Source organism: Paramisgurnus dabryanus, chromosome 12, assembly GCF_030506205.2.
Source record: "Paramisgurnus dabryanus chromosome 12, PD_genome_1.1, whole genome shotgun sequence".
Taxonomy (NCBI): Eukaryota; Metazoa; Chordata; class Actinopteri; order Cypriniformes; family Cobitidae; genus Paramisgurnus; species Paramisgurnus dabryanus.
This window is the reverse complement of record NC_133348.1, coordinates 34,690,470-34,716,838: the sequence shown is the minus strand read 5'-3', so window position 1 is coordinate 34,716,838 and position 26,369 is coordinate 34,690,470. Positions and strand designations below refer to the sequence as shown.

The window sequence follows — 26,369 nt, the reverse complement described above, 5'->3', positions numbered from 1 at the left end:
CAGGCGTAGCTGGGAGCAGTCTCCGGCCGCTCTCCCAGGATTGCTATGCAGTTCCCCCATAGGGGCCTGAGCCCCTGGGGTTTTGCTTCTTTTGGGGTGCATTTCTCCCTGATGTACGAAAACGAGACATTTGTGAATGCCGAGGTGCATGTCTGGCACTTTGGCTACTATCAAACCTCTGGGAATAGGTATTCTGCCCTCTGTTGAACTCCCATGATCCTGGCCGATTAAAATGAGGATGATAAGAGGGCCCTCGATGTGACTGTCTAGATGCCTTGACGGAACCAAACGTGCGTTGTACTGAATCTCTTCTACGCCGCGCTTGCTCCACTTTATCCAGTGTCGTCTGGGAATCTGGATGAAACACACGGCCTGGTGTGACGGGCATGTAGGTCAGTTCCTTCCTGCTAGTATCAGGCAGCGATGTCTGTGCTAGCCAAATCTGTCTACGAGAAAGGATAGCAGATGACATAGAAGCCCCAATGTCCCTAGTAAGCTGGGCGTGCGTAACCAAGGCTGCATCGACCAAACCCATAACGTCCCGATCCTCTGGATTCACAAGTTTCCGTAGAGAAGCTAAAATTATGGTTAAAGCATTCCCAGACCGGGCTGCATGTGTGGATGAGTTGTAGGTTCGACACACTAAGTTGTCGGTTTTCTCACACTCTTTCCGGGGACAGCGTGGGTCATCCGTTACCCGGTCTAGACCCAAAGATGTTAAAGATGCCATTTCACGCTCTACCGCTGGCATACCCCCCATGCCTGTTTCTGCAGCATATTGTATGTTAGCAAAACGTCTGCAACCAGCATTGAACTGGGGTGCAGCTTTGGGGTGATTCCAAGCTTTGCTTAGCATTTGTAAATAGTCCTCAGCAACAGGGATCAAAACAGATGGTCGAGACTGTGAGACTCCGGCCCACACTCCTTGCACTGCTGGTGTGGTTGATGGCTCAGCCTGGGTTTCCAGACCCAAAATTCTTGCAGCGCTAAGAATTCTGGTAAGAATGTCAGGCTGTGTACTGTCAGTAACAGAAGACCTGGACTCATCTCCCTGATCTTCCTCACTCTCATCATGATCGTCACTACCAAAAAGAGAGTCATGAGCATGTAGAGAAATAGTGTCAAGGGTGTTACCTCTTCCTCCTTGATTTAGAGAGATATCATCAGAAACAACAGACGGAACTGTCTGCTGTTGTGCACCTACTCCCATATTTTGGGGCCTAAAATTATCAATTTTCCCAGCCAGATCAGGTAAAGTTGACAGAATTTGCATCTGGGTGTCAATTTGAGGGTCTGTAACTCCTGACTTTCTTCCATCAGAACAGCTAGGTCCATCATGGCCTTTAACAGGAGAATGCACCCTTTTCCGTTTAGGGGAGCGAACATCAGACACTGATCCTGATGTTCCTCTATCATGAGCTGCTCGACCAAAAAGGGAGAGAGAACTCAGCTGCAGCCGGACATGGTTTTTCAATGTCCTCCAGCAAATGGGACATACCCAGACATGATGGACACTCCCGGTGTCCATCCCGAGGATGCATGGTAGCGTGACAATAACGGCACACAGGCTGACTCATAATTTGTAAGACAACTGCGGACAGATGTCGCTCAAATAACACAGAAAAATATTAATACTCTACTCCTGCGCACAGAAGTCTGTCAAATACTATATATAAAGTGTGTACCTAATTTCACTGAGCACACAATGAAGTCAGTGAGATAATATATTTAAATTGCAAAGAAAATGTATATATATTTTAGTAAATTATAAATTATATATATTTATATAATTTATATGTTATAATTTATAATTTATTTATTGTGCAATCACCTATCTACGCGCGAACGCACAGATCAAAAATAGGCGACAGAACCCTCTCCGTTGCGAACAGCAGATCAGCGGGTAAACAATAAACTCCTTTTAACTGATGTAAATAACAAGAGCACAAAAAATACTTACCACATCCGTACACTACTTAGCGTCGGAACACAAACCCGCAATCCTCAGGGGCACCAGGCGCCTGCACTATAGTGACGGATTGAATGGGGTAAGTTAAAGATTTCCAATATCAATGTATATACGCAGATTTTCTCAAAACCGGTCTCTGAAGAGGCGAGAAAGGCAAAGAGGAAGTGTTCGGTCCACCCGGATGTTTTATAGGGAACCAACCACTTGGGGTCAGTCATCTGACATTGTTTACATTAGGTCTCGAGGAGAGCTAGCAGAATGGCGTCATTCAAGGTAAGACCGTCGTGACGGTCTGATTGAGGTCGAAATACATCAGACACTCCCATCTCTGGAATAGCCTGCATCATTTTAATCCCGTCCGAATCGGTACATAAAATCACAGACATCCTGGGGGACACGTTAAAACTAAAACGTTGTTTGGAAAACTAATCCCGTCCGAATAGTGCTTTTGAGACGTTTCCTGAAAGATGTCATATGGACATAGGCTACTATACTATACTATAAAATAATGCTATTGTCAGGATCCTGCCAGAGTCTTGTTTACTATTTATATTTTGCTCAGTATGGCAGGGTTCTGACAGTACAATGTTTTGTGGTCTCAGTATTGTGTTACAGTGGCCAGGACCCACACTACGGCATCTCACCAGCTCAGCCACCCATCTGTGGAGCCAGGTGAGTGTTAAATTACACAACAATTATGTCGTTTTGCTTAGAGAGAGCACATCAGCGACCACCTCTACTTGCTGCGGGTACACCAATCGTGCCATTAATCCTTTTCGTTCTGTATTTGGTGGCTTGGAAAGAGCGTTGTCTTTTATGCACAATGTGTCTCTGCTACACGATTCAATTTGCTCGGCACCCCCCCCCCCCCCAAATTAGCGGGCATTCGCTTCACTAGGGTGAGAGATAACGATGTGCATGTACTCAGTGCAGAGATTGCTGTCCTACTGGTGAAGGACGTGATTGAGCCAATCCTCTCAGCCAAGATGAGGTCAGGGTTTTACAGCCCTTACTTCATTGTACCCAAGAAAAGCATCTGGTTGTGACCAATCCTGGATGTGTGTTCGCTGAATCAAGCACTTCACAAGCTGCCATTCTAAATGCTTAGGCACAAGAGCATATTTCAATGCATCTGTCCGTTCAAATACTTTCATGTCTCGATTCTCCCCCAACACAAGCCATTTCTCTCTTTCTCCCCGTGTCTTCAGGGTAGCTGAGGGGGCTTTAAGACCCCTGAGAGAGAGCGGTGTGCACATTTTGGCATATCTCGATGATTGGCTCATAATAAGCACAGTAGTCTTGCCAGATGCTTTGTGAACCCACAGATCATGTGCTCAAACACCTCGCTCGTCTAAGTCTTCAGGTCAGCTGGGAGAAAAGCAAACTTTGTCCTATGCAGAGGATCTTTTTTTTCCCAGTATGGAACTGGACTCGGTCTAACAAACTGACGGCACGTCTAACAGAAGCGCATGTACGATCAATACTGACTTGCTTGAACACATTGAAAGGCAAGAATGTGGTCCCACTAAAACAATTTCAGAGGCTCCTGGGGCATATGGCTGCAGCAGCGGCTGTATACCACTCGGGCAGCTCCATATGAGGTGGCTTCAGCGTTGGCTTGACAGCGGTTTGCACCGGGTAACAGTTACACCAGCATGCCGTCTCACTTTCACCCCATGGTCACACCCGCCGTTTCTCAGGGCAGGTGTACCGCTGAGACAGGTCTCCAGGCATGCTATTGTATGCACAGATGCCTCTCCCACGGGGTGGGGAGCTACGTAATGCGGGCTCACAGCCTCGGGGGTCTAGACGTCACCCAGCTGCACTGGCATATAAATTGCCTTGAGTTGTGAGCTGTATATCTTGCTCTCGTCTGTTTCAGCAATGAGCTCGGAGGCAAAGATGTATTAGTTTGCACCGACAACACTGCAACTGTTGTGTATATCAATCGGCAAGGCGGTTTTACGCTCTCCTCACCTGTCGCATCTCGCCCATCATCTCTTCATCTGAAGAATCTGAGGTCTCCTCGTGCCATTCACATCCCCGCGAATCCACCCACAGTCGGTTTAGCTGATTTGGAAACATTTTGGCAGGACTGCACATAGATCTGTTTGCTTCTCTAAAGACAACCCATTGTCACCTCTTTTGTGCAAACCTCCATTTAAAATATTAAAAATTTTGTGCTATTTGCGTACGAGCAGAACAGTCGGTAAACGCTAGTTATTCATTTATATGCTTCTATTATTGGTGAAAAAGTCCCCATGTAGTAATTTTATCAATTAAAAATCATCTTTGAGAATCTAAACAGCATTATGTAAACAATTTGCCGTGACAGTAATTTCTTCAATGTAACTGTATCCCCTTACAGTATTTGAACTCTCATGAATATGCAAAGTAGTCTGTACTTACTTGCACCAGAATGTCTTTGTAAAACTCCAATTATATGGACAAAATACTCAGCAATGGCGTTATATGATGAATTTCCACATCGTTGTCATAAAGCATACCAAAAACTGACATATAAACAACAATAAAAAGGTGATTTTCACCACAAGGGGGCTTAAAAAGACCATTTGAAAGGTTGACAGCCACCATGATCGATTGACAGTGAAACTGCAGTTATCCAGCAACATGTACTGCATAACAGGTTGTCAAAGAAGTGGACGTGTACATCAAAGAAAGCCAAAGTTCTTAAATGGGAAACACACAAATAAAATCAGAAGATAAAAACCACGGTAAATAAATTTTATTTTTGTACGTCTTGGGGCAAAAATATCTTATATTATTATAATTACACTTCAGGGAACATAGTAAAATTAAAGCTTAAAAATAAAAAAATTAAAAGTTAAAACACATGTCTTTAATGACTTTAAAACTCCATTCAGGTTAATGTTTAATCAAAAAAAAAAAGTGCACATTAGTAGACGGTCCAGTACATAGGAAGGCCTGGACCTAGAACATGTCCTCTGTACAGTGTTTAATGTTGCAAATAACTCCACTTAAGGGCCGCAGTGTTCCCGTGTCTTTAATGTCAAAAGACTGTCCAGGAACCAGACTGAACTCAAATCTCTGAAGAAGTTTAGCAAGCACCACTTTTGCCTCCATCTGTAACACAATGGATTGTCATTACACATGTATGTAAATTTTGTCATGGAGAAGATACAAAAAGTTCAAATGTTTCTTTTTATTTTATTACCTGTGAGAAAACCTGCCCTAGACAGGATCGTGGTCCCAGTGCAAACGGGTAATAGCAGTAATAAGGCCTTAAAAAGAAGGCAAATCATTATCAACAGCAGTGAGGTGTAATATTGATAACATCACTGCTAAAATATGTTTAACAAAACATGGATGACAGGGTTAGCACAGACAAACCCCAAATGCAGACAGCTTCAACAAAATTTCTTTAACAGAATCAAAAACAAAAACAGAGCTATATAAGCCTAAAAAAAGCCAACATGCCTAATAAAAAAACTCATAAAACTAGACTTTCACTTGACATTACTACACTTGAACTCTACTTACAATGATCACAACTACAAAGAACAATGGCCTAACATAAGACAGCAAACATAAGGGTAATAAACAGGGAGCAAACAATTAGGGTAATGAAAGGCATCAAGTGACAGCCAATAAACAATAAATAGATGATTAATCAGGAAACAAGAGGGGCTGTCACAGACCTGTGAGGACAGACTTAACCAAAACACATCTACAAGACCTTGTGAGAGGTCAGTGACAATAGATGTTAAAGGCGGCCCATCAAAATTGTAGCCTGACGTCAGACTTTGTACTTTCCCTCAATTTAATTTCGCTTCTGTACTTAGTCTGAGATATCACCCATTATAACCGTTTTCCTCCGGCTCCAAAATGGCCGGCCCAATCAATGAACAAAAGGCGGGCTGAGAGCCGTGACGTAGACGCTAAATGCCGAATGTAAGATTGTAGTTTACAGCGGACATGAAGACACAGAATGCTATTAGCTCTGTTGTGGAGAATATTCCCGTTATTTGCCAACTGAAGCCTGAACAAGAAGAGTGTTTGTTAAACATTTTGAATGGAGATGATGTTGTTGTCTAGCCTGGTTCTACCAGACTCTCATAGATTTCATTTGTTTAGAAAGTCTGGCCTCTCTCTCCATTGAGAAACATTACTTCCTTGTAGGTTCTCTGTTAAAGTTCAACACTATTGGATCTGCCCAGAGTCACTCAGTATCTGCCATAGGCAATCGCTAACGTGTGGTCGTGATGTATATCATGCGCCGAAACCGTCCGGAAACAACAAGTCTGAATGAACAAAACTTAGCAAACATTGTTCTTTCTCCGGCTTTAACTTCTGTATATTCGGCAGTTTTACAACAACGGACCGAATAGCTTTTCTCACTTCTTTCTCCACTGCCATTACTGAACTACAACTCAAACTGACGCACAACATCAACATCATCGTTCTTAGCAACTCCCTCTGTTCGCTGATTGGTGGTCCTACAAAAATGTGATTTCTCGAAACGCTAGAATAGACAGAAATCCCAGACGTAGTATTGAAGGAAGGATATATATATATATATGACTACTTACTTTGGGGCATTTACATCAAATCTCTCAGGATCAAACGTCATTGGATCTTTAAAAAACTTTTCCATTCTTCCAGAGACATAAGAACTGAACTGTTAAAAAAGTTAGCAGTAGTTAAAAACAGTTATGAAGATTAAAGGCACATTTCCTAACAGTATAAATAGTTGTCTGTAGGATTGTGAAGAACACTCACAATAGCAGCACATCCTCCTGGGATTTTAAATCCATTAATAATCATATCCTCAGGCAGCCAGCGAGATGTTCCTGGAGCAGTGGGATACAGTCGCAGGGTTTCCTTCAACACCTATGACATTATTGAACAAATAACACCATATTAACACACTGACCAGGTCCTAATTTAAAAGAATCAATGATAATGACCCTATATTTTTGGGGCATTTTTTGCCTTTAATGGAAAGACAGTAATGTATAGAGAGGACAGGAAAGTACAGGGTGGAGAGAGGGGGAACAGGCCCGGCAAAATGGTGGCACGCTGGGTCCATGTAAGACGATTTCTGGTTACTTGTGAGAACATATGTGAGACATGTGACCCCTTATTTACACTGCGCTTGTGTTTAATTTCAAACTTAAACACCCCAGAAATCCTGTCAAAACAAACACGCTGTGCAGGCTCCCTTTTTTCAGTTCACTATATGCTCTTGCTCACAGGCAAGTATGTAAAATACAAATCATAATTGAGGATGTATTTTAGATGACTATAGGCTACACAGCTGAAAATCATTAATCCTTGTTCCTCATAACTGAAGTTTTACATTTATAAACTTGTTGTCTACAGGACAACAAAATAGGACATAGCAAAAAAAAAATAAACAGAATCAAACTAAACAAAACATTAACATGGTCTCGTGAATCCTGTCGCTTCGCTCCTGAAATGTTCCTCCTGGTATGAGTTGGCAACGTGTGGAAAATGGAACAGAACCGCATCGGAGCCATAACGCTCGCAGACACGTGCAGTCTGAAGAAAAGGCAAGAGCATTGTTTATGAATGGGCAATTGAAACTTTGACTCCCCAGGCAGCAACAGACTAATTTAACCCCTGCTTACAGTATTGTGAATCTGCTACAGCACATAGTATTTGGGTCCATTCATTATTTCTTAATTTCATCAGCACGTCAGAGATCTTGCTGTAAATTGCCTGAAGGTTTGTCATCACTTTTCAAAACATGATTATACCACTGCTAAGAAATCATAAACCTAGGATGCCATTAAGGCCATTAAAATATTCTTTTGAGCACTTTACATATTGTGCCTATCAATGGACCAACCTGAGACAAGTAACAGAGTTTTCCAAGGTCTTCATTTACAATTTCCCTTTTTGTCCCGAGGACTTCGTCCACTTCTGCTTTAGCCCTGGGAAGTACAAGGTCCATTACTCAATCTCCAGGCTGGAACTCCCGTGGTTGTGCGGCCCGGTTGTAGTGGTGCTGTTGGGCCGGCTGCGCTTTTACCATATGCTCCAGGACCACTGCCATGACTCTGTCAATCTTCTCCCTCATCTGTTTCACGTGATCCACCACAGAGCGATGGGCTGCAGGCTGTTGCTCCCAGGCTTCCTTTGCCACATCCAGGAGGCCACGGGGTTGCCGACCGAAGAGGAGCTTGAATGGTGTGAAACCAGTTGAGGCTTGGGGAACTTTGCGGATCCCGAAGAGGACAGTTGCGCTTGTCCTCTGCCACCACCCATCTCAGCATCTGCTTCAGGGTCTAGTTGAATCATTCCACCAAGCCGTCGGTCTTGGGATGGTAGACGGTGGTCCTTAACTGTTTCACCCGAAGCAGCCTACAAAGGTCAGCCATTAGCCGGGACATAAAGGGGGTACCTTGATCGGTTAGGATCTCTGTTGGGATGCCGACTCGTCTGGAGAGCAGAAAGAGGTGCTGGGCGATGGCTTTGGCAGTGGCTTTTTGGAGTGTGACGGCCTCTGGATAACGGGTGGCTTAGTCAACAATCACTAGGATGTGTACTTGTCCCCGGGCAGACTTAGGCAGCGGCCCCACAAGGTCCTTCCCAATGCGCTCGAAGGGCACCTCAATTATAGGCAGAGGAATCAGCGGACTGGGGGGAGGCGTCCTTGGCGATGTCACCTGACAAGTTGGGCAGGCTTGGCAGAACCGCTTTACTTCAGCCTCCAGGCCCGGACAGTGGAAGGGGTCACGGATCCGTTGAATTGTGTTAGCAGCCCTCAGATGTCCTGCCATGGGGTGTGAATGTGGCAGTTCTAATATGGTCTCTGTCTTTGTGCGCGGCACGACTAACAACAATTTCTCCTCCCTTTTATATATTTATATATAAATAACATTCTGGGAAGTGGGCCCTCAAGGACTAGAGTTGGAAACCATTGGCTAGACCAACCATTGCTTAGGATCAGGTTGTGTGGACAGAGAAAGTATGTTTAATTTATTTGCGTCTGATGGTAAACTAGATGTTCACTGTCAAACTGGGGAAGTTTCTGAACCCAATGTGTATAAAGAAGACAGTGAAAGATGGAGGAGGAAGTGTCATGGTTTGGAGGATGTTTTCTGCAACAGGAGTTGGGCCTCTTATGCAAATGTATATCAGAACCTCAAGCGGTAACAAGCGGTCCCTTCCCTGCATTTTTTTTATGCTGTTACTTTTAATGTTTCTTTGTGCAACAAACATCACTGTTCTTTCATTTCGACCAATGTGTTTTCCACAAAATAAAGGGTTTCACAACTAAAACTTTGGGACAATGAATACCACAATATTTCTGAAAAAAATCAAGTGTTCATAAATTGTTCTCTAATTTTGATCTTCAGTATAAACTAAATACAACTACAAAGAAGAAGACTACAGAGTTTTTAATATTAATCAATGACTGTTTGTAGGAATGTACACTGAACAAAATGATAAATGCATCACTTTGGTTTTTGCCACCATTTTTCATTAGCTGAACTCAAGATGTACAGAAAAGGGTATTTCTCCCAAATATATATTGTTCACAAATGTGTGTAAATCTGTGTTAGTAGAACTGCAGTCAGGTCGAGACCCCGATAAGGACGACGAGCATGCAGATGAGCTTCTCTGAGACGGTTTCTGATAGTTTGTGCAGAAATTCTTTGGTTATGCAAATCGATTGTTGCAGCAGTTGTCCGGGTGGCTGGCCTCAGACGATCTTGGAGGTGAAGATGCTGAATGTGGAGGTCCTGGGATGGTGTGGTTACAGCCTGTCAGGCTGGTGGATGTACTGCCAAATTCTCTGAAACGTCTTTGGAGACGGCTTATGGTAGAGAAATGAACATTAAATTTCAGGGGCAACAGCTCTGGTGGACATTCCTGCAGTCAGCATGCCAATTGCACGCCCCCTAAAAACTTGTGAACTCTGAAGCTTTGTGCTTTGTGTTAAAACTGCACATTTTGGAGTGGCCTTTTATTGCGGTCAGCCTAAGGCACACCTGTGCAATGATCATGCTTTCTATTCAACATCTTGATATGCCACATCTGTGAGGTAGATGGATTATCACGGGGAAAAAAAGTGCTCACTAACACAGATTTAGAAAGATTTGTGAAAATACCCCCTTTTTGTACATAGAAAAGTCTTAGATTTTGACTTCAGCTCATGAAAAATGGGAGAGTGTTGGTTTTATAATTTTTTTAGTGTAATTAAGCAGGAGAGGGGGACAGAAGTGGATAAGAGTAAAGGAGTTTGAAACCTTGGTAATGACATCGAGTGTGACACAGTTGACCATATCATGCATGACAACAGGAGTTTTCCCATCAGCATTTTCCTCCAGTTTGTCCATGAGGCGTTCTGACATCTCATTAAACGTGCCCATCAGACCTCGCAGGTATCTGATGAATAACAAATCATCAGCTATACTGCACAAGCAGAGCATTTCAATATCTTATAGATGTTGTATATTTGACTCACGAGCTGCTGAAGGCCGGATCCATGATGCGTCGCTGCCTGTACCAGACATCATGATCCACAGCCGTCACCAGACCGTTTCCCAGGAACCTGAGATGATTTGAATGATGTGACTTATTCAGCCTCAGCAAAACCCATAATACATTTCACATTTAAACTGAAAATCATATGTAATAGGGCTGTTAATTAAATATTTACATCCAATTATAATAATAAGGCTTATTAGAGATCGATGCGACAGGACGATGACATAATTAAATAAAGTTTTATGATCTTAACATTATAATGTAAGCCCCACAGTGTGGCTCGAGAGAAACCACAACAGAGTGAAATGCGCTACTTTCACATTCCACATATTTCTGAATGCAAACCACTACTACTGCGGAGACCGATCGGCCTATGATATTAAATCATTGCAAGATCTATTTGATAATAAAATGTAACAATAATACAAATTTGCATTACAGCCCTCTTTGGTTCGCTCTCAGCAGATGCTCTATTACAAACATGTCTGAGACTTTGTACGCTTTTCGCCCAATAGCTGTGGTTTCAAATATGATGATGATTTGATTCAATCTCTAAGACAGGGGTGTCCAATCCTGCTCCTGGAGGGCCGGTGTCTCTGCAGAGTTTTAATTCCTACCCTAATCAAACACACCTGATCCAGCTAATCAAGGTCTTACTAGGCAGATTAGATACTTTGAGGCAGGTGTGTTGAGGGAAGTTTTAGCTAAACTCTGCAGGACCCCGGCCCTCCAGGACCGACTTTGGACACCCCTGCTCTAAGAGCAGTAAATCACAGCGTAAAACATGGCATTTCGAGCGACCTCTAGGTTGCGCTATGATTGTAGTTGAATATTGGCATGGAAATGTGTTCAGGCCAAGACCCTTATCAAATATGTGAAGCGTGGGGCAGATTGGACATTATATGCTTGAGTTAGAACAACACCCTGTTTCATGGTGAAGACACCGAAATTTGTCAGGCCACCACGGACACACCCTCCAACGAAAAGTCAAAAGCTCCACCATTTAACATCGCAAAGGCCTTTAGATGATACTGACCAAATATGATGATGATCTGATGAAATCTCTAGTAAAAGTTTGTTAAAGTATGAAGCTTGGAAATGCCAAAATTTACACAGAAATCACAGCGAAAATTCAAAATGGCCAACTTCCTGTGAGCTTTTTTGTAGGTCTTGGGGTGTTAGATGACCCTACCAAATATCATATCTGTACGTTTTTCGTAGCGGGAGGGCTGTTCTCTTGAAATTTTGCAGGTGGCGCTATTGAGTAATTTCTACACACCCACTTTTGACGCCTATACCACATGTACATTTTCATCACTTCTGATGTGTGTGCAAAGTTTTACGAGTTTTCGAGCATGTTTAGGCTCTCAGAATTGCGATTAATTTTGGAGAAAAAGAAGAAACTGCTCAAAAACATTACGGCTTTGCACCCACGATGCAGGCCATTCTGGCATGCTCATCGGTGCTCGGGACCTAATAAAAATGTATAGCTTGTAATGCACTGTATACATTGTATAAATATAATGTATCGCTCATTGGATCGCAGACGCTATGACCCTTGCTTATGAGGCGTGAGGAATGCCTTTGCCTCTAGCGCTGAGGTTCCCTTGAAAAAGAACATTTCAGGTTACGGATGTAACACAGTTCCCTAAAATGGTACACAAGATGCTATTTCTCTTTAGCACACCTCAGGCGTCATTGCTTCATTACCTGACTGTGAACTTTCACTTGACCGACATTATAAAGGCGTGATTTTACATTTGCTTGCATTGACACTGGCGCATGCTTTAAAGACATTCTCCAAAGCATCTAGCATGACGCAATGTCTTGTAACCTGGATTTTAATGGAAAAATCTTTCTGAAAAACTTTTTTGAAAAAAATACATTTGATTAAAAATTTCAATAAATAAAAAATGTAAATGGTAGAATGTGGTTAAATTAGATACAAACATACAATGCATTTCAGTTGGATGGTGCCTTTCTATTTCTTCAAACACACAAAAAAGTAATCTCTCTCATCCTAAAAAAAGCCATATTGGTTTGATAAGTGCTTAAACCAAAGATAAGCAAAGCCTAAAAATGAGTTAAAAACAATGAGAGCAATTCATCACATTTCCCCTCTGTTTTTAAATCTTCATTTTAATGTTCATTTTCTGTTTTTTTTTTATCTTTTTTTGTATTGAATAACCCAGCAAAAGATAAAGCTCACCTTGTCCCAAACAAGTTAAATAGTTGTTTGTAGAAAATGGGATCTTTAGGATACTTAGGTGACATCAGGATTGTCTGCAATAAAAGAGGGCAGACATATTGATAAGCTTTTTTAGCTTCTAACTGTGAACATGAATAAGGGTTAAATATTTACCTTTGTAGCCTCAGGACAATGAATCACAACCATAGCATAATGAAAGCTGTTAAGTCTGTACAGAGGACCATATTTTTCTGCCCTTTAAACAGAAACAAAGCACTTAGTCAAAGCATCATTTGAGAAAATATTTCAGTAGACCAAGTCTGAAAAAATGTCTGCTGTTAATTGACAAATCAAAAGGGGTACAATACAATTTACACAAAACAAATACTGTGTTCAGTTTTTCTCTAAAATAAACACCAATTCGTTCAGTAATTTGTTATCAGTGAAGGACATTAAGCCCGGAGTAGTCTGTTTTTATGTGTATGCTAACGTCCCAGCTAACATTTCAAGGTGGGGTTGTCTAAGGCTTTATATGTGGGCCCTATATGGGTTTGCCCACAGGTTCCACTATGGCTCCACCTTGATGAGCCCACATGAATTTGATATAGAATCTGACTGGGGCTTATGGGGCCCAGCTGGGCAACACACATAGGGCCCATATTGCCCCCACCTAATGAAGCCCACATGTTATTTACCAGGGCCCAGTATGGGTTTTTAGGGCACTGGACTGGTCCCTCAGTATGTAATAATTATACTTTTAAATGCTTAATTGTAATTAATCGTATATATTTATTTTAATAATGTATAATAACAAGCTGATATTTCTTATTTTCCCTCATTCACTGTGCAAATTTAAATTAAATTAATATTTGATAAATAGGCAGGCGAACATTATAACTAACATTATCATTATCAAAATGACATGTCACAATAGAAAATGAAAATGTGTAAAAATGTATTTCAAGCATGAATTTTTTTGCCCACATAGGTCCTATGGGGGTCCCATATTATCATCCTACATGGGCAAACTATATGTGACCCACATACAGGTGCTGGTCATATAATTAGAATATCATCAAAAAGTTGATTTATTTCACTAATTTCATTCAAAAAGTGAAACTTGTATATTATATCGATTCATTACACAGACTGAAATATTTCAAATTTTTATTTCTTTAGTCTTGATGACTTAACTGAAAACTAGGGCTACATGGTTATTTTGAAAAACGTAGACATTTCCGTTAGTTTGCACCCCTCGTTTACATGTAAACGTAGATTTCGCCTCTGAAATCGATTCTTTCTAAAAACTCCGGCCAAAGTGGATATTTTGAAAACCTTCGTTTGCACGCTTGCATGTAAACTGAGGCAAACAGATGTTTAGGCGGCAACATCACAGTATGCGCCAGAGCTTGCACCTACATCAAAAGTGCGACCTATGTGACTGCTACTCTGAACACTTCCATGATCAAATTTATGTTCCTGCAAACTCGTTTCGTGTGTTTGTATTTGCAAATACACAGTGGCGGAGCCAGAGGGGTGTCCAGGGTGGCAATCGCAACCCCAAATTTAATGCGCTACTTTCACTTAATCGCTATGTTTATTTTCGACGTGCGGCAGTGCAGCACATTGTTAAAAACATTATGAATATTAACCCTCCCTGCGGTCGCGGCGAAAACTCTTTAATTTTCAATCACTGCGCAAAGAGACTTGGATTACTCTGCTGATTTTGGACATGCAGATATGATTTATACATCATTTAAAACGTTAAAGTGTCATTTTTTTGTATGTCTATAAAAACTGAATGTTGTGCTTTTCACATAATTAAGAAAATATACATACTGCGCGTTCTGTTATCTCTCCACCAGTGATGTCTTTTCAAAACGCGTCAGAAAAAATACTGTAACTTAACGAATACTTTTCATAACATCAGAAGATAAATGTCATGTCTACATAATGCTTGGAATCTCTTAAAATGATGTAATTGAAGTCGTACATTGCTAATACTACATGATTTCACCGTATATGCTGGATGTGTGGTAATTTTCTTGTGGACTGAATAAAGTCTAAGATTACCAATTCTTTTTACAACAAAACCCAGCACCATGTTTTCATTCTTGACGTGATCTTTATAGGCTACTGTATTATTGTTAATTCGACTGGATTGCCACATTGAACTTGAAAGCGCGTTGCGCATATCCGATAGTGCGCGTGCACAGCAAGAGCTTAAACGCCTTAATGATCGCAACTTCGCGTCTTTTTGGTTTAAACTGACAAATGCTCATATGTCAAAATAGCTGTCTTGGTGATTTTCATACTAAACATTTGGTTACTGTACGTCTTAAACGAATAAACATTTTATTGCATTCGGCCTTAGCCTAACCTGTTGACCCAGGTGAAAAAGTAGTACACTTCCATAGTGTACTTAAAGTGCTTTATTTTCGCACACTAATTTTGTACTTAATATACTAAAAAGTAATCTTTAGTACTTCTTAAGATGTTCTTAAAATCATCTAAGTGTACTTCACTGTGCTATTTTGAGACACCATGAATATGAACTAAAATGCATTTTTAACATACTATCTCTGTATTAAAAAATGTATTTACTTAACACTTGAATTAAACTTGAACTCAACTTTCATACAAAGATGGGTTCAAGTTTACTAAAAGTGGTATCTAAATACATTTTTTAAATACATTTTTAGCACATTTTAGTTCATATTTATGGTGTCTCAAAATAGCACAGTGAAGTACACTTAGATGATTTTAAGAACATCTTAAGTAGTACTAAAGATGAATTTTTAGTATATTAAGTACAAAATTAGTGTGCGAAAATAAAGCACTTTAAGTACACTATGGAAGTGTACTACTTTTTCACCTGGGCAAGTCTCTCTGTCATTAAAGTTAATTAAATATCAAAAGAAAAAAGAAAACTTTTGCATCTTCTGTATCTTCGTAAATAAACATTGTGTTGAGATCTGCTATTTGAAGTAAGTTTAAGGTTTATCATGGAGTTTAGATTTCCTGATCTTTTGCTTCATTAAAGGGATATTCACAAAATGAAAATCATTTTTACATCCTTATGTTGTTCTAAACCTGTACGAATTTCTGATTAACACAAAAGAAGATATTTTGATAAATGATGGTATGCACACAGCTGTAACCATTGACTTCCATAGTAGGATTAAAAACAACATGATGGAATTCAATGGATATAACATTAATTGTGTGCTTACCATCATTTATCAAAATATCTTCTTTTGTGTTTATTAAAATAAAATACAGGTTTAGAACAACATAAGGGTGAGTAAATGATGACAGAATTTTCATTTTTGGGTGAATCCCTTTAACAGACAGTAAATCAGATGTAAGAAATACAGTAGAAAGATTTAAAATTCACCCTTATTATGTTTACATCTAATGCGATCAAAAGATTCATTTATGCTTTCTTGATACATGGTTACACATCATTTTCTTTTATGGACTATGGACCCCCTAAAGTAGCTTTGGACACCCCCTGGCCACCCCATTAAAAAAATTCTAGTTCCGCCACTGCAAATACAGCTGCTCCATTATGTTAAGGAGCAGAGTCGAGTGCTCGGAGGTCAGCATTTTTACGCGTGTTCGACTTCATTCGGCGCGTCAAGAACCGACAGGCGGATGATGTCAATGTACCGCGAGAGCGAGTTGAGAAATCACACATAGAGGTCTTATTTCGAATCGCCCTCGCGGTACTTTGACATCATCGGACACCTACTGCAACAACTCCCCCTTCCAACACAAAGAACCATTGGCTTATGTGGGCTCTTGACGGCACATGGGTATGTGTAAATAAACACTTTTCTGAAAACTGACATGTGTGCACGATATTATTTTTGAAACCGGAGAGGTTTAAATGTCCGTTTATGAAAATAATCGCCCATGTGTAAACGTAGCCTAAGGATAATCTCAAATTCAGTATCTCAGAAATTAGAATATTGTGAAAAGGTACAAATATTGAAAACACCTGGTGCCACACTCTAATCAGCTAATTAACTCAAAACACCTGCAAAGGCCTTTAAATGGTCTCTCGGTCTAGTTCTGTAGGCTACACAATCATGGGGAAGACTGCTGACTTGACAGTTGTCCAAAAGATGACCACTGACACCTAGCACAAGGAGGCCAAGACACAAAAGGTCATTGCACAAGAGGCTGGCTGTTCAAAGAGCTCTGTGTCCAAGCACATTAAGAGAGGGGCGAAGGGAAGGAAAAGATGTGATAGAAAAAAGTGTACAAGCAATAGGGATAACCGCACCCTGAAGAGGATTGTGAAACAAAACCCATTCAAAAATGTGGGGGAGATTTACAAATAGTGGACTGCAGCTGGAGTCAATGCTTCAAGAACCACTATTCTGCCCTCGTAAAAGAGTTCCCCTTCTTAACTAGGCAGATAGACAACTCCTTCCACAGATATGTTCAATCGAAGCATGGATTTATTGTGACCACCACTTCAAATATAAGTGGAACCGAGTAAAACTGAAATACAGAAAAAAATTATAAAATAAGTTTCTAAAGAATGTGCATTAAAAAAATATAACTGTTCACTTAAAGGCGGAGTCCACGATGTTTGAAAGCCAATGTTGATATTTGAAATCACCTAAACAAACACGCCCCTACCCCAATAGAATCTGGACCTTCTGTTGATAGACCCGCCCCACACATACGCAACCCAGGCAACGATGACGGTTAGTAGACACGCTCCTTACTGCTGATTGGCTATAAGTGTGTTTTGGTAGTCGGCCCGTCTCCTTTTCCAAAGCGTTTTTCAAACATCGTGGACTCCGCCTTTAAGGGATAACTACATATACTTTACACAAAAATAATGCAGAGGCTTGTAACACTGAAACTGAAATCCCTCTCAGTGGCGTGTTTACCATTTCGGGGGCCCTATTCAAAGTCCAAGAACCAAGGCCCCCCATGCCCCAGCATTGCCCAAGGTTTTTCAATTGAATTGAACAACAATAATATTCAGTATATAGAATTAAGTGAGATATATATATATATATATAAACCGGGTTTATTTTGCTTTACACTGCTTAAAATAACACTAAATTGTTACAGTTTGGTATGACAAAAGTTCTTGGTTTAAAAAAAAATTTCACACCCCTCTCAGATATATATTTTGCTTGCAAATGTATTATAGGATGTATTTAAAACAATGTAATTAATACTGCAACTTCAGTATCTGACATCTTACTAAAAAACTAAATGAGGAAAAAGAGGAAGCATTAGATTATTATTCAGACTGATCTAACAAATTGAACTAACAAACACCAGCAAACAATATTGTAAGTTGGTTATTGCTTGAATTTATGGATGGGAATCACATAAAACTTTCATGTTCATATTGCAAAAACAAACTTACTATGAGGTACAACAAAGCATATATAGACTAGACATACACTAAAGATGAGTTTTTAATGACAATGATGAGATACAGAATATGATGATTTATGTATTTTAGACATGATTTAAACCCCTGCGAGTATTATACCTGTACGAGTGTGGAACAAAAGATGCGTGTCACTGATCAAACCAAACCACCAATCACACAAGTGTGAAGCCCGAAGTCTTTAAAGTAAACTTGACAATCGAGTGAATGTTGTGCAGTTACGAGAGCACAGAGCGAGTCGAGATAGCGCTCATTCCAGCACTTTTGTGGCTGCATTTGTGCGCGCTGTGAAGAGGTGCGCTGTCCCATAGTCGAGTTCGCTCATGAAGTAGTCTGTGCCCCCGCAAGGATGCGCGCATATATTATTCTGCGTGCATACTTGCAGATCTCTCGCTCGCGCGTGCTTTACCCGTGCCTTAGATTTGGGTCTGAATAAACGTAACATACTTTCGCACTCCTTGTGGCCAGTAGGGGGCCCCCCAAGCCCGCGAGGCCCTACGCAATTGCGTGGTTTGCGTGGTGGGTAAACACGCCACTGATCCCTCTAAACATGAAATTTATACTGAATAATATCACCAATACTACATATAAAATGATGATAAAGATCTTGTAAACACTTTTACTACTTACAGACAAAGCTTCTTTAAATGATTGCAAGATGATGCCAAGGATTGAAAATAGCTGCTTTAACCGTGTGACTATCAGCATCAACTGAGCAAAACAAAAATGACTCCTATTAAGGCAAGGCAAGGCACGGCAAGTTTATTTGTATAGCACATTTCATACACAGAGGTCATTCAAAGTGCTTTACACAGAAATGAGAAAACAATATATAAAAAAGAAAAAGAAAAAGTAAAAATAAGATTTACACGATAAGATCACAATAAAGACAAAGATACATGAGAATTTAAAATAACAATTAAAGAAAATAAATGTGATTTTAATAAAACAGTTTAAAATGTTAAAAAGAATAAAACAGGAGTAAAAGTGACTTGAGTTAAAGGTGCAGTCAGTGTGAAGCAGCACAGTGCTCATTCAGTAAATGCAGAGTTAAACAGATGTGTTTTTAATCTAGATTTAAAAGTGTTTACTGTTGAAGCACATCTGATCTCTTCTGGAAGTTGATTCCAGCTAGAGGTGGCATAAAAGCTAAATGCTGACGCACCTTGTTTTGAGTGAACCCTTGGTATTTCTAACTGACCGGATCCTAATGATCTGAGTAATCTGTTAGGTTTATATTCAGTTAGCATATCTGTCATGTATTTGGGTCCTAAGCCATGAAGTGATTTATAAACGAGTAACAATACTTTAAAATCTATTCTAAATGTAACAGGAAGCCAGTGTAAGGACCTGAGGACTGGAGTGATGTGCTCAGATTTTTTGGTTCTGGTCAGAATTCTGGCAGCAGCGTTCTGTATGAGCTGCAGCTGTCTAATGGTCTTTTTGGGGATCCCCGTAAGGAGTCCATTGCAGTAATCCACCCTGCTGGTGATGAAAGCATGAACAAGTTTCTCTAAGTCCTGTCTTGAGACAAAACATCTAATTCTGGCAATATTTCTGAGATGGTAGTAAGCTGATTTGCTTATCGCTTTCACGTGACTACTGAAATTAAGGTCAGACTCTAAAATTACACCAAGATTTCTGACTTTATTTTGTGTCTTTAGACCCCTAGAGTCAAGGTATGTGTTAACTTTGAGAGTTTCATCTTTATTTCCAAATACAATGACTTCGGTTTTGTCTTTGTTTAACTGGAGGAAGTTTTGACGCATCCAACAGTTAATTTCATCAATGCATTTACATAGAGAGTCAATGGGGCTGTAGTCATTGGGTGACAGGGCTAAGTATATCTGGGTGTCATCTGCATAGCTGTGGTAAGCAATTTGGTTCTTTTTCATTATTTGACCAAGTGGGAGCATATGTGACCAGTCACGGAAAGTAGGGACACAAGTCGGATCTGGGCATTTTGAGTTATTCACAGATTCTGAAAGTGCAGTTTCTAAGCTTCCCAACGATGTGTAACACATGGAAATCTGATAAGATTTGGAGAAGTTGTGGCCATTTGAATATAGGAACTCAGAAATACTCAAACCGAGAAAATCGAGACGAAAGGGACTCTTCTTTTCAGCTGGGGGAGACAATAGGGCTCATTTACATCTCATTTAGCTAAGCCATGCCCCCTGTAAAACCCTTTTTGAGATGTTCTAGCATCATATGTAGTATTTTATGACCAAATGACAACCCGCAAAAATAAACATGACTCTTTTACCTTTGTGGGGATCACAAGTCGAATCCAGTCTGTTTCAGATTATCCAATGTCCATATTTGTCCACAAATGCGTATAATCCGTGAAATATAGATTGTTTACATCAGATTTCGCATGAATGTCTGGTAATACAATATAATATATAATCTGAAGACTATTTAAATCGTAACATGTAAGGGTATATGAGCTTACATTCCGTTAAACACATGAACCCGCCTTCAAAGTTTGTATTTAAAATAGGGAAGTAGTATAATAGATCATCCAAACAGCGCCGTCGAAAACGTGACATCCTTTAGAGATGTTACCAATGGCTCGCTCGTTCCTCCATCAGCCAATGACTTCATGGAAAATACTGATAGACAAAACATGTAGCCAATTATATGAAGAATACAACTATATCTGTGTAACTTCTGTGTGTTTGGACTCATGCTGCGCTGCAAGAACTGACATATAGATGACGTCAAAGTACCGCGAGAGCGAGTCGAAATTAAACTACTCCGTAAGAGCTCTCGCGGTACTTTGACGTCATCTGACTGCGGCGCCGCATAAAGTCAGTGACGCGGCTGACGTACGATGCGGCTGACTGTTATTTGTTCCGCCCCAGCTTCTTTTATTTTTCTTTTGTTTTGTGCGCCCGAGCTTTACAGTCTGGGGAGACGCAGGCTATAAGTTTGAAAAAAAAAAAAAACCTTAGCAAACATGTCTGAGGAACAGGGCAGCGCGTCACTACAGTCACGTGACTTCACGCTCGAGCCGGAAGAGAAGACAATGCTGAATAAAGTCGTAATTCTGCTATTTTTGGACCAAACTGTATTTTCGATGCATCAACACAATCTTACTGACCCACTGATGTCACATGGACTACTTTGATGATGTTTTTATTAACTTTCTGGACATGGAAACCATACATAGATTTTCAATGAAGGGGAAAGCTCTCGGACTAAATCTAACGATAAAACATCTTAAACTGTGTTCCGAAGATGAACGGAGGTCTTCCGAGTTTAGAACGACATAAGGGTGAGTCATTAATTACATTATTTTCATTTTTGGGCGAACTATCCTTATTTAGTAGTCACGCTGTTCCCTTTGTGGGCGGAGGCGAAAACACAAGCTTATACAGTATGTAAATATACACACAGACAATGACGCCCCCCGCTGCACGCTAGAATCTCCGGAAAAACAAGCCTATTTTAACCGCAAAATGTACGCTTTTAAATATACAAAAACTGCTATCTCAAACATGGAGAGGCTTCTTCGTGATCTCAACTAACAGATTCTGCAATAAAACGAAAATCACAAATTTCGAAAAAAAAAACTTTGTTTCTCATTTTCTCGAAACTTGTGCTGCCGACTTGAGTCCCTGGTTTCCGTGACGGGTCACATATACAAATTAAACAGAAGCGGTGCAAGAATTGAACCCTGTGGGACTCCACATGTCATGGATGTCCACTCAGATTTATGGTTACCTATGTTCACATAGTAACCTCTTCCTTGTAGGTATGTTTTAAACCATTTGAGAACCATCCCAGAGAGCCCTACCCAGTTTTCCAGTCTATGTAAGAGTATGATGTGATCTACTGTGTCAAAGGCAGCACTAAGATCTAGTAGCACCAGCACTGATATTTTACCTGAATCAGAGTTTAAGCGAATATCATTAATTATCTTTATGAGCACTGTCTCTGTGCTGTGATGCTGACGGAAACCAGATTGAAAGTTGTCCAGATAGCCATTTGAGTTTAAGAATTTGTTCAGCTGATTGAAAACAACCTTTTCAACGATCTTGCTTATAAACGGAAGATTTGAGATAGGTCTGTAGTTGCTAAGTATGGTTTTGTCTAGGTTACTCTTTTTTAGGAGAGGCTTTACAACTGCTGTTTTTAATGACTCTGGAAAAGTGCCTGTGATCAGAGAGGTGTTTACTATTTTTAAGAGGTCAGTTTCTAAGCAGTTAAGCACCTTTTTTAAGGTCAGAGGTTACTTCAAATATATAGAATAGCACCACCTAGTGGCTCAAATATTTAACTAGACTAAACTACACTGGAAACAGTACACTCCCCATCTGGTCTCTGTAAGATGCCATCATTAAGCATAATATCATTTGTCTATTCAGTCCCAGGAGACAGCAGTAAAACAACATCTGAAATAGGACATAGGAACACCTTAGACGATCCGTCTTTGACCACTTTGACCTCAACTTTCCTTACTTTCCCGTCCTTCCCAGGAAATGTCTCCAACACGATTCCCATTGGCCAGTCATTCCTTTTTGCTTGGATGTTTTTCAGTAGCACAACATCTCCTACTTGGAAATTGGAGCTCTCATTCTGCCATTTTCTGCGGTTTTGCAAAGTTGCGAGATATTCCTTTCTCCAGCAATTCCAGAATGTATTGGCCAAGCTTTGGACTTGCCTCCACTGATGAATGAAGAGGTCCCTTTCACCAAATTCTCCTGGTGGAGGTGGAACTACAGAGGTTTTTGGAGTGAGTAAAGTTGCTGGAGTCAGAATGAAAGGAGTGTCAGGATCTGTAGACAAAGGTACTAGGGGACGAGCATTGACTATGGCTATGACTTCAGCCATGAAGGTGGTCAAAACCTCATGAGATAGCCTTGAAGGTCCAAGTTTTTGTAACATAGATTCAAGGATCCGCCTTGAAACTCCAATCATACGTTCCCAACTTCCACCCATTTGAGATGAGTGGGGGGGTTGAACACCCAAGTGCATCCATTATCATTCAGATACTCTTGTACCTTTCTGTCATCTGTGACTGACTCCATCTTCAACTCCTTGCATGCTCCAACAAAGTTGGTGCCACAGTCTGAACGCAACTGCTTTGCTGGACCTCGAACCGCAAAAAATCTGCGGAGAGCATTTATAAAGCTGGGGCTATCCATTGACTCTATGACCTCAATATGTATGGCCCTAGTGCTCATACATGTGAACAGCACTGCCCAGCGTTTTGAGTTTGCTTGTCCTCCTCTGGTTCGACGTGAAGTAACCATCCAAGGCCCCAAAACATCTAACCCTACGAAGGAGAATGGAGGGTCCATACTGAGCCGCTCAAGAGGGAGGTCAGACATTTTCTGAGTCGAAATCTTTCCCCGTAGTCTGCGACACTGAAAACATTGAAAGATCATGCTACTGATGCGTCTCTCACCACCTATGATCCAAAACCCAGCCTCTTTCAATGCACCCTCAGTAAAGCCGCGTCCTTGATGTTCAACTTGTTTGTGATAATGTTGAATGATTAGAGATGTCATGTGACAATGACCAGGAAGAATAAGAGGACACAGTTTGTCTCTCCCAAGGTTTGCTTGTGAAAGGCGTCCACCAACCCTGAGTAAGCCAGATTTATCAATGTAGGGAGATAGATTAAAGAGAGGGCTTTGTTTGGAAATCACAGTACTTGCTTGATGGCATTTCAGCTCCTCAGAGAAGGCTTCTGCTTGTACACTTTGGATGAGAATGGACTTGGCCCTTTCTAGATTTTGGACTGGACAGGGCCTTGCACATATATGCCAGCCCCTGCAGGTGCTCTTGTCACTATCCTGCTTGAAGGATTGGGTAATGTGCACAAGTCTTGCTACAGTGCGAGTTAGTGATCGCCAGCTTGAGAATCTTTTAAAGTGTTCAGTGTCCAACTCCTTACTTGAAGTATGTGTAGCACAAGAAGTGACTTGGGGACGTACTTCAATGTCTACTTCTGGATCTACCAGGCTGAAGAGGCTAGTGTCAGTTTCAGGCGGTGTCATCATAAACAAGAATTTTGGACCAGTCAACCACATGCTCTGGGGAAGGTCAGCTGCCAAAACTGATCTTGTGGCTTGGTCAGCAGGGTTTTGATCTGTGGGTACATATTTCCACTGCTCGGGGCATGTCGATTTCCGTATCCTTTGCACCCTGTTGTAAACATACACATAAAATTTCCTACATTCATTACAGATGTTGCCTAAGACAACCTTACTGTCTGAATAAAATGTCACAGCATCCAGTTTGGTGTCAATCTCATCTTCAATGGTTTCAGCTATTTCCACAGCCAGAACAGCTGCACACAGCTCGAGTCTGGGGACAGAGATCTCAGGTCGGGGAGCTAGTTTAGCCTTGCCAAACATAAAACCAACTTCTACATTGCCACTTGTATTGATAAACCTGCTGTAAGTGACAGCTGCAATAGCATTTGTGGAAGCATCACAAACGACACACATCTCTTTTCTTTGTGCTTGACAGAGAGAGATTGTAGCATATGTGCGGGGAATCTTGACGTGCTCAAGCTCTTTTAATGAATCTCTCCAAACCTTCCATTCTTTAAATTTCTCGTCTGGCAGAGGTGCATCCCAATCACAAGACTCTGTAGTTAGTGCCCTGAGCAGGAGTCTACCCTGAATTAAGACAGGTGCAGCAAAGCCAAGTGGGTCAAACAAGCTGTTGATCATTGACAGAACCCCACGTCTGGAATAAGGTCTCACCTGGTCTGCAACTTGGAAGATAAACACATCTTCAGACATGTCCCAGCTCACCCCCAAACTTCTCTGAACTGGTGGAAGGGCAGTCTTCAGATCTAAATTCCTTAACTCCTTTGTAAGATCTTCTGCAGGAAATGCTTTCATAACTTCCACTTTATTGGAGGCAATCTTGTGAAGATGTAGATTGGACACAGCTAACATTTCCTGGGTGGCCTTAAGCAGCTTAATGGCTTCCCTCTTCCGTGGAGAGAGATATAAGGCCATCACCCACATAAAAATTCCTTTCCACAAAATCCATAGTCTTTTTCAGCTGCGAGGGCTGCCCTCCTGAGCCTATGTATGGAAACTGCAGGAGATGGGCTATTACCAAATACATGCACTCGCATCTGATACTCCATCACCTTGTTGTCCAAGTTATTGTTGTCATACCAAAGGAAGCGTAGAAATTTAAAATGCTCTTTCGCAACCACAAAGGAATGAAACATTTGCTGGATATCAGCCATCACTGCCACACGCTCCTTCCTAAACCGTAGAACCCCCAAGAGGCTATTGTTTACATTAGGGCCAGTGAGGAGGACATCATTTAATGATACACCTTGATGTTGAGTCCAATACTACTCTTATCTGGCCGGGCTTCTTTGGAGGGAATACTCCAAACATTGGCAGATACCAGCATGCTCATTCTCAAATATCTTATGCATAAAATCCACAAAGTGTTCCTTTACCATGGGTTGTTTTTTTAGTTTGTGGGTCAGTAACATGAGCCGGTTGTTGGCTTGAACCTTGTTATTTGGAAGGCGTTGCCGTGGGCTGCGGAACGGAAGTGGGGCAACTCAGCTATTTGTCTCATCCTGATCAGGGGCGGATCTACCGGGGTGGCACGGGGTGGCAGTTGCCACCCTAAATAAAAGCATTGCCACCCCATATGCCACCCCAGCGCGGGTATCCTAATATATATAATTTATACCCGAGTAGGCTCTTTTAACCAGAAAGGCAATGTAGTTTTTCTCTGCGTGTGTTTGGGGGTGGGAGACACATATCTGACGATGATTGGTGTGTGTGTCTTAGACGGGGTGGGACAACCACATAGCTGATGGTGATTGGCTTAATTTCCATCGTTAGCCAACCAGAGGCAGCAGAGTTCATACACAAGCATGCAGTCAGTCCGAGCAGAAAGTCTTTTACAGTGTAAAAAAAGTCCGCGCAGATTTGCCAACTTGGTGACTTGGTTGCTAGATTAAGAAACTTTTTAGACCCCTTTAGCGACTTTATTAAAAAAGCGACTAGGACAAATCTAGCGATCTTTTCTGGCGTGGTTGGAGACGTTTGGAAACTGCGGTGAAAGGATGCATCGCCCCATCCAAGGCACTCACATGCAGCCCGGTTCTCGCGCTGCAGTCCATCCGTGATCCGAGTCGCACAAACCCGCAACAGAGCGATGGCGAATACAACGAGCTCAAAACAAAGGTATCGGACGCAAGCACAAAGTATAAAAAGCACAAACGTTACTTTTCCATTGTTGAGGTGAAAGGCAAGAATGATTATGGACGTGCAACTTAT

At 41.1% G+C, this 26,369-nt stretch overlaps 1 protein-coding gene across 1 annotated transcript in view; it reads right to left on the bottom strand.

Annotated features, from left to right (window-relative positions):
* Positions 1-4,700: 4,700 nt before the first annotated feature.
* The window catches only part of LOC135750100 (cholesterol 24-hydroxylase-like), a 57,674-nt gene continuing 36,005 nt past the window's right edge, over positions 4,701-26,369 (bottom strand). The window contains exons 3-10 of the mRNA XM_073811458.1: positions 12,834-12,915; positions 12,681-12,754; positions 10,449-10,535; positions 10,231-10,369; positions 6,731-6,841; positions 6,541-6,629; positions 5,166-5,232; positions 4,701-5,074 (exon numbers count right to left, since the gene is read on the bottom strand). Coding sequence (XP_073667559.1) covers positions 4,922-5,074; positions 5,166-5,232; positions 6,541-6,629; positions 6,731-6,841; positions 10,231-10,369; positions 10,449-10,535; positions 12,681-12,754; positions 12,834-12,915 — 802 coding nt within the window. The 3' untranslated portion in view covers positions 4,701-4,921. The remainder of the gene's footprint in view (positions 5,075-5,165; positions 5,233-6,540; positions 6,630-6,730; positions 6,842-10,230; positions 10,370-10,448; positions 10,536-12,680; positions 12,755-12,833; positions 12,916-26,369) is intronic.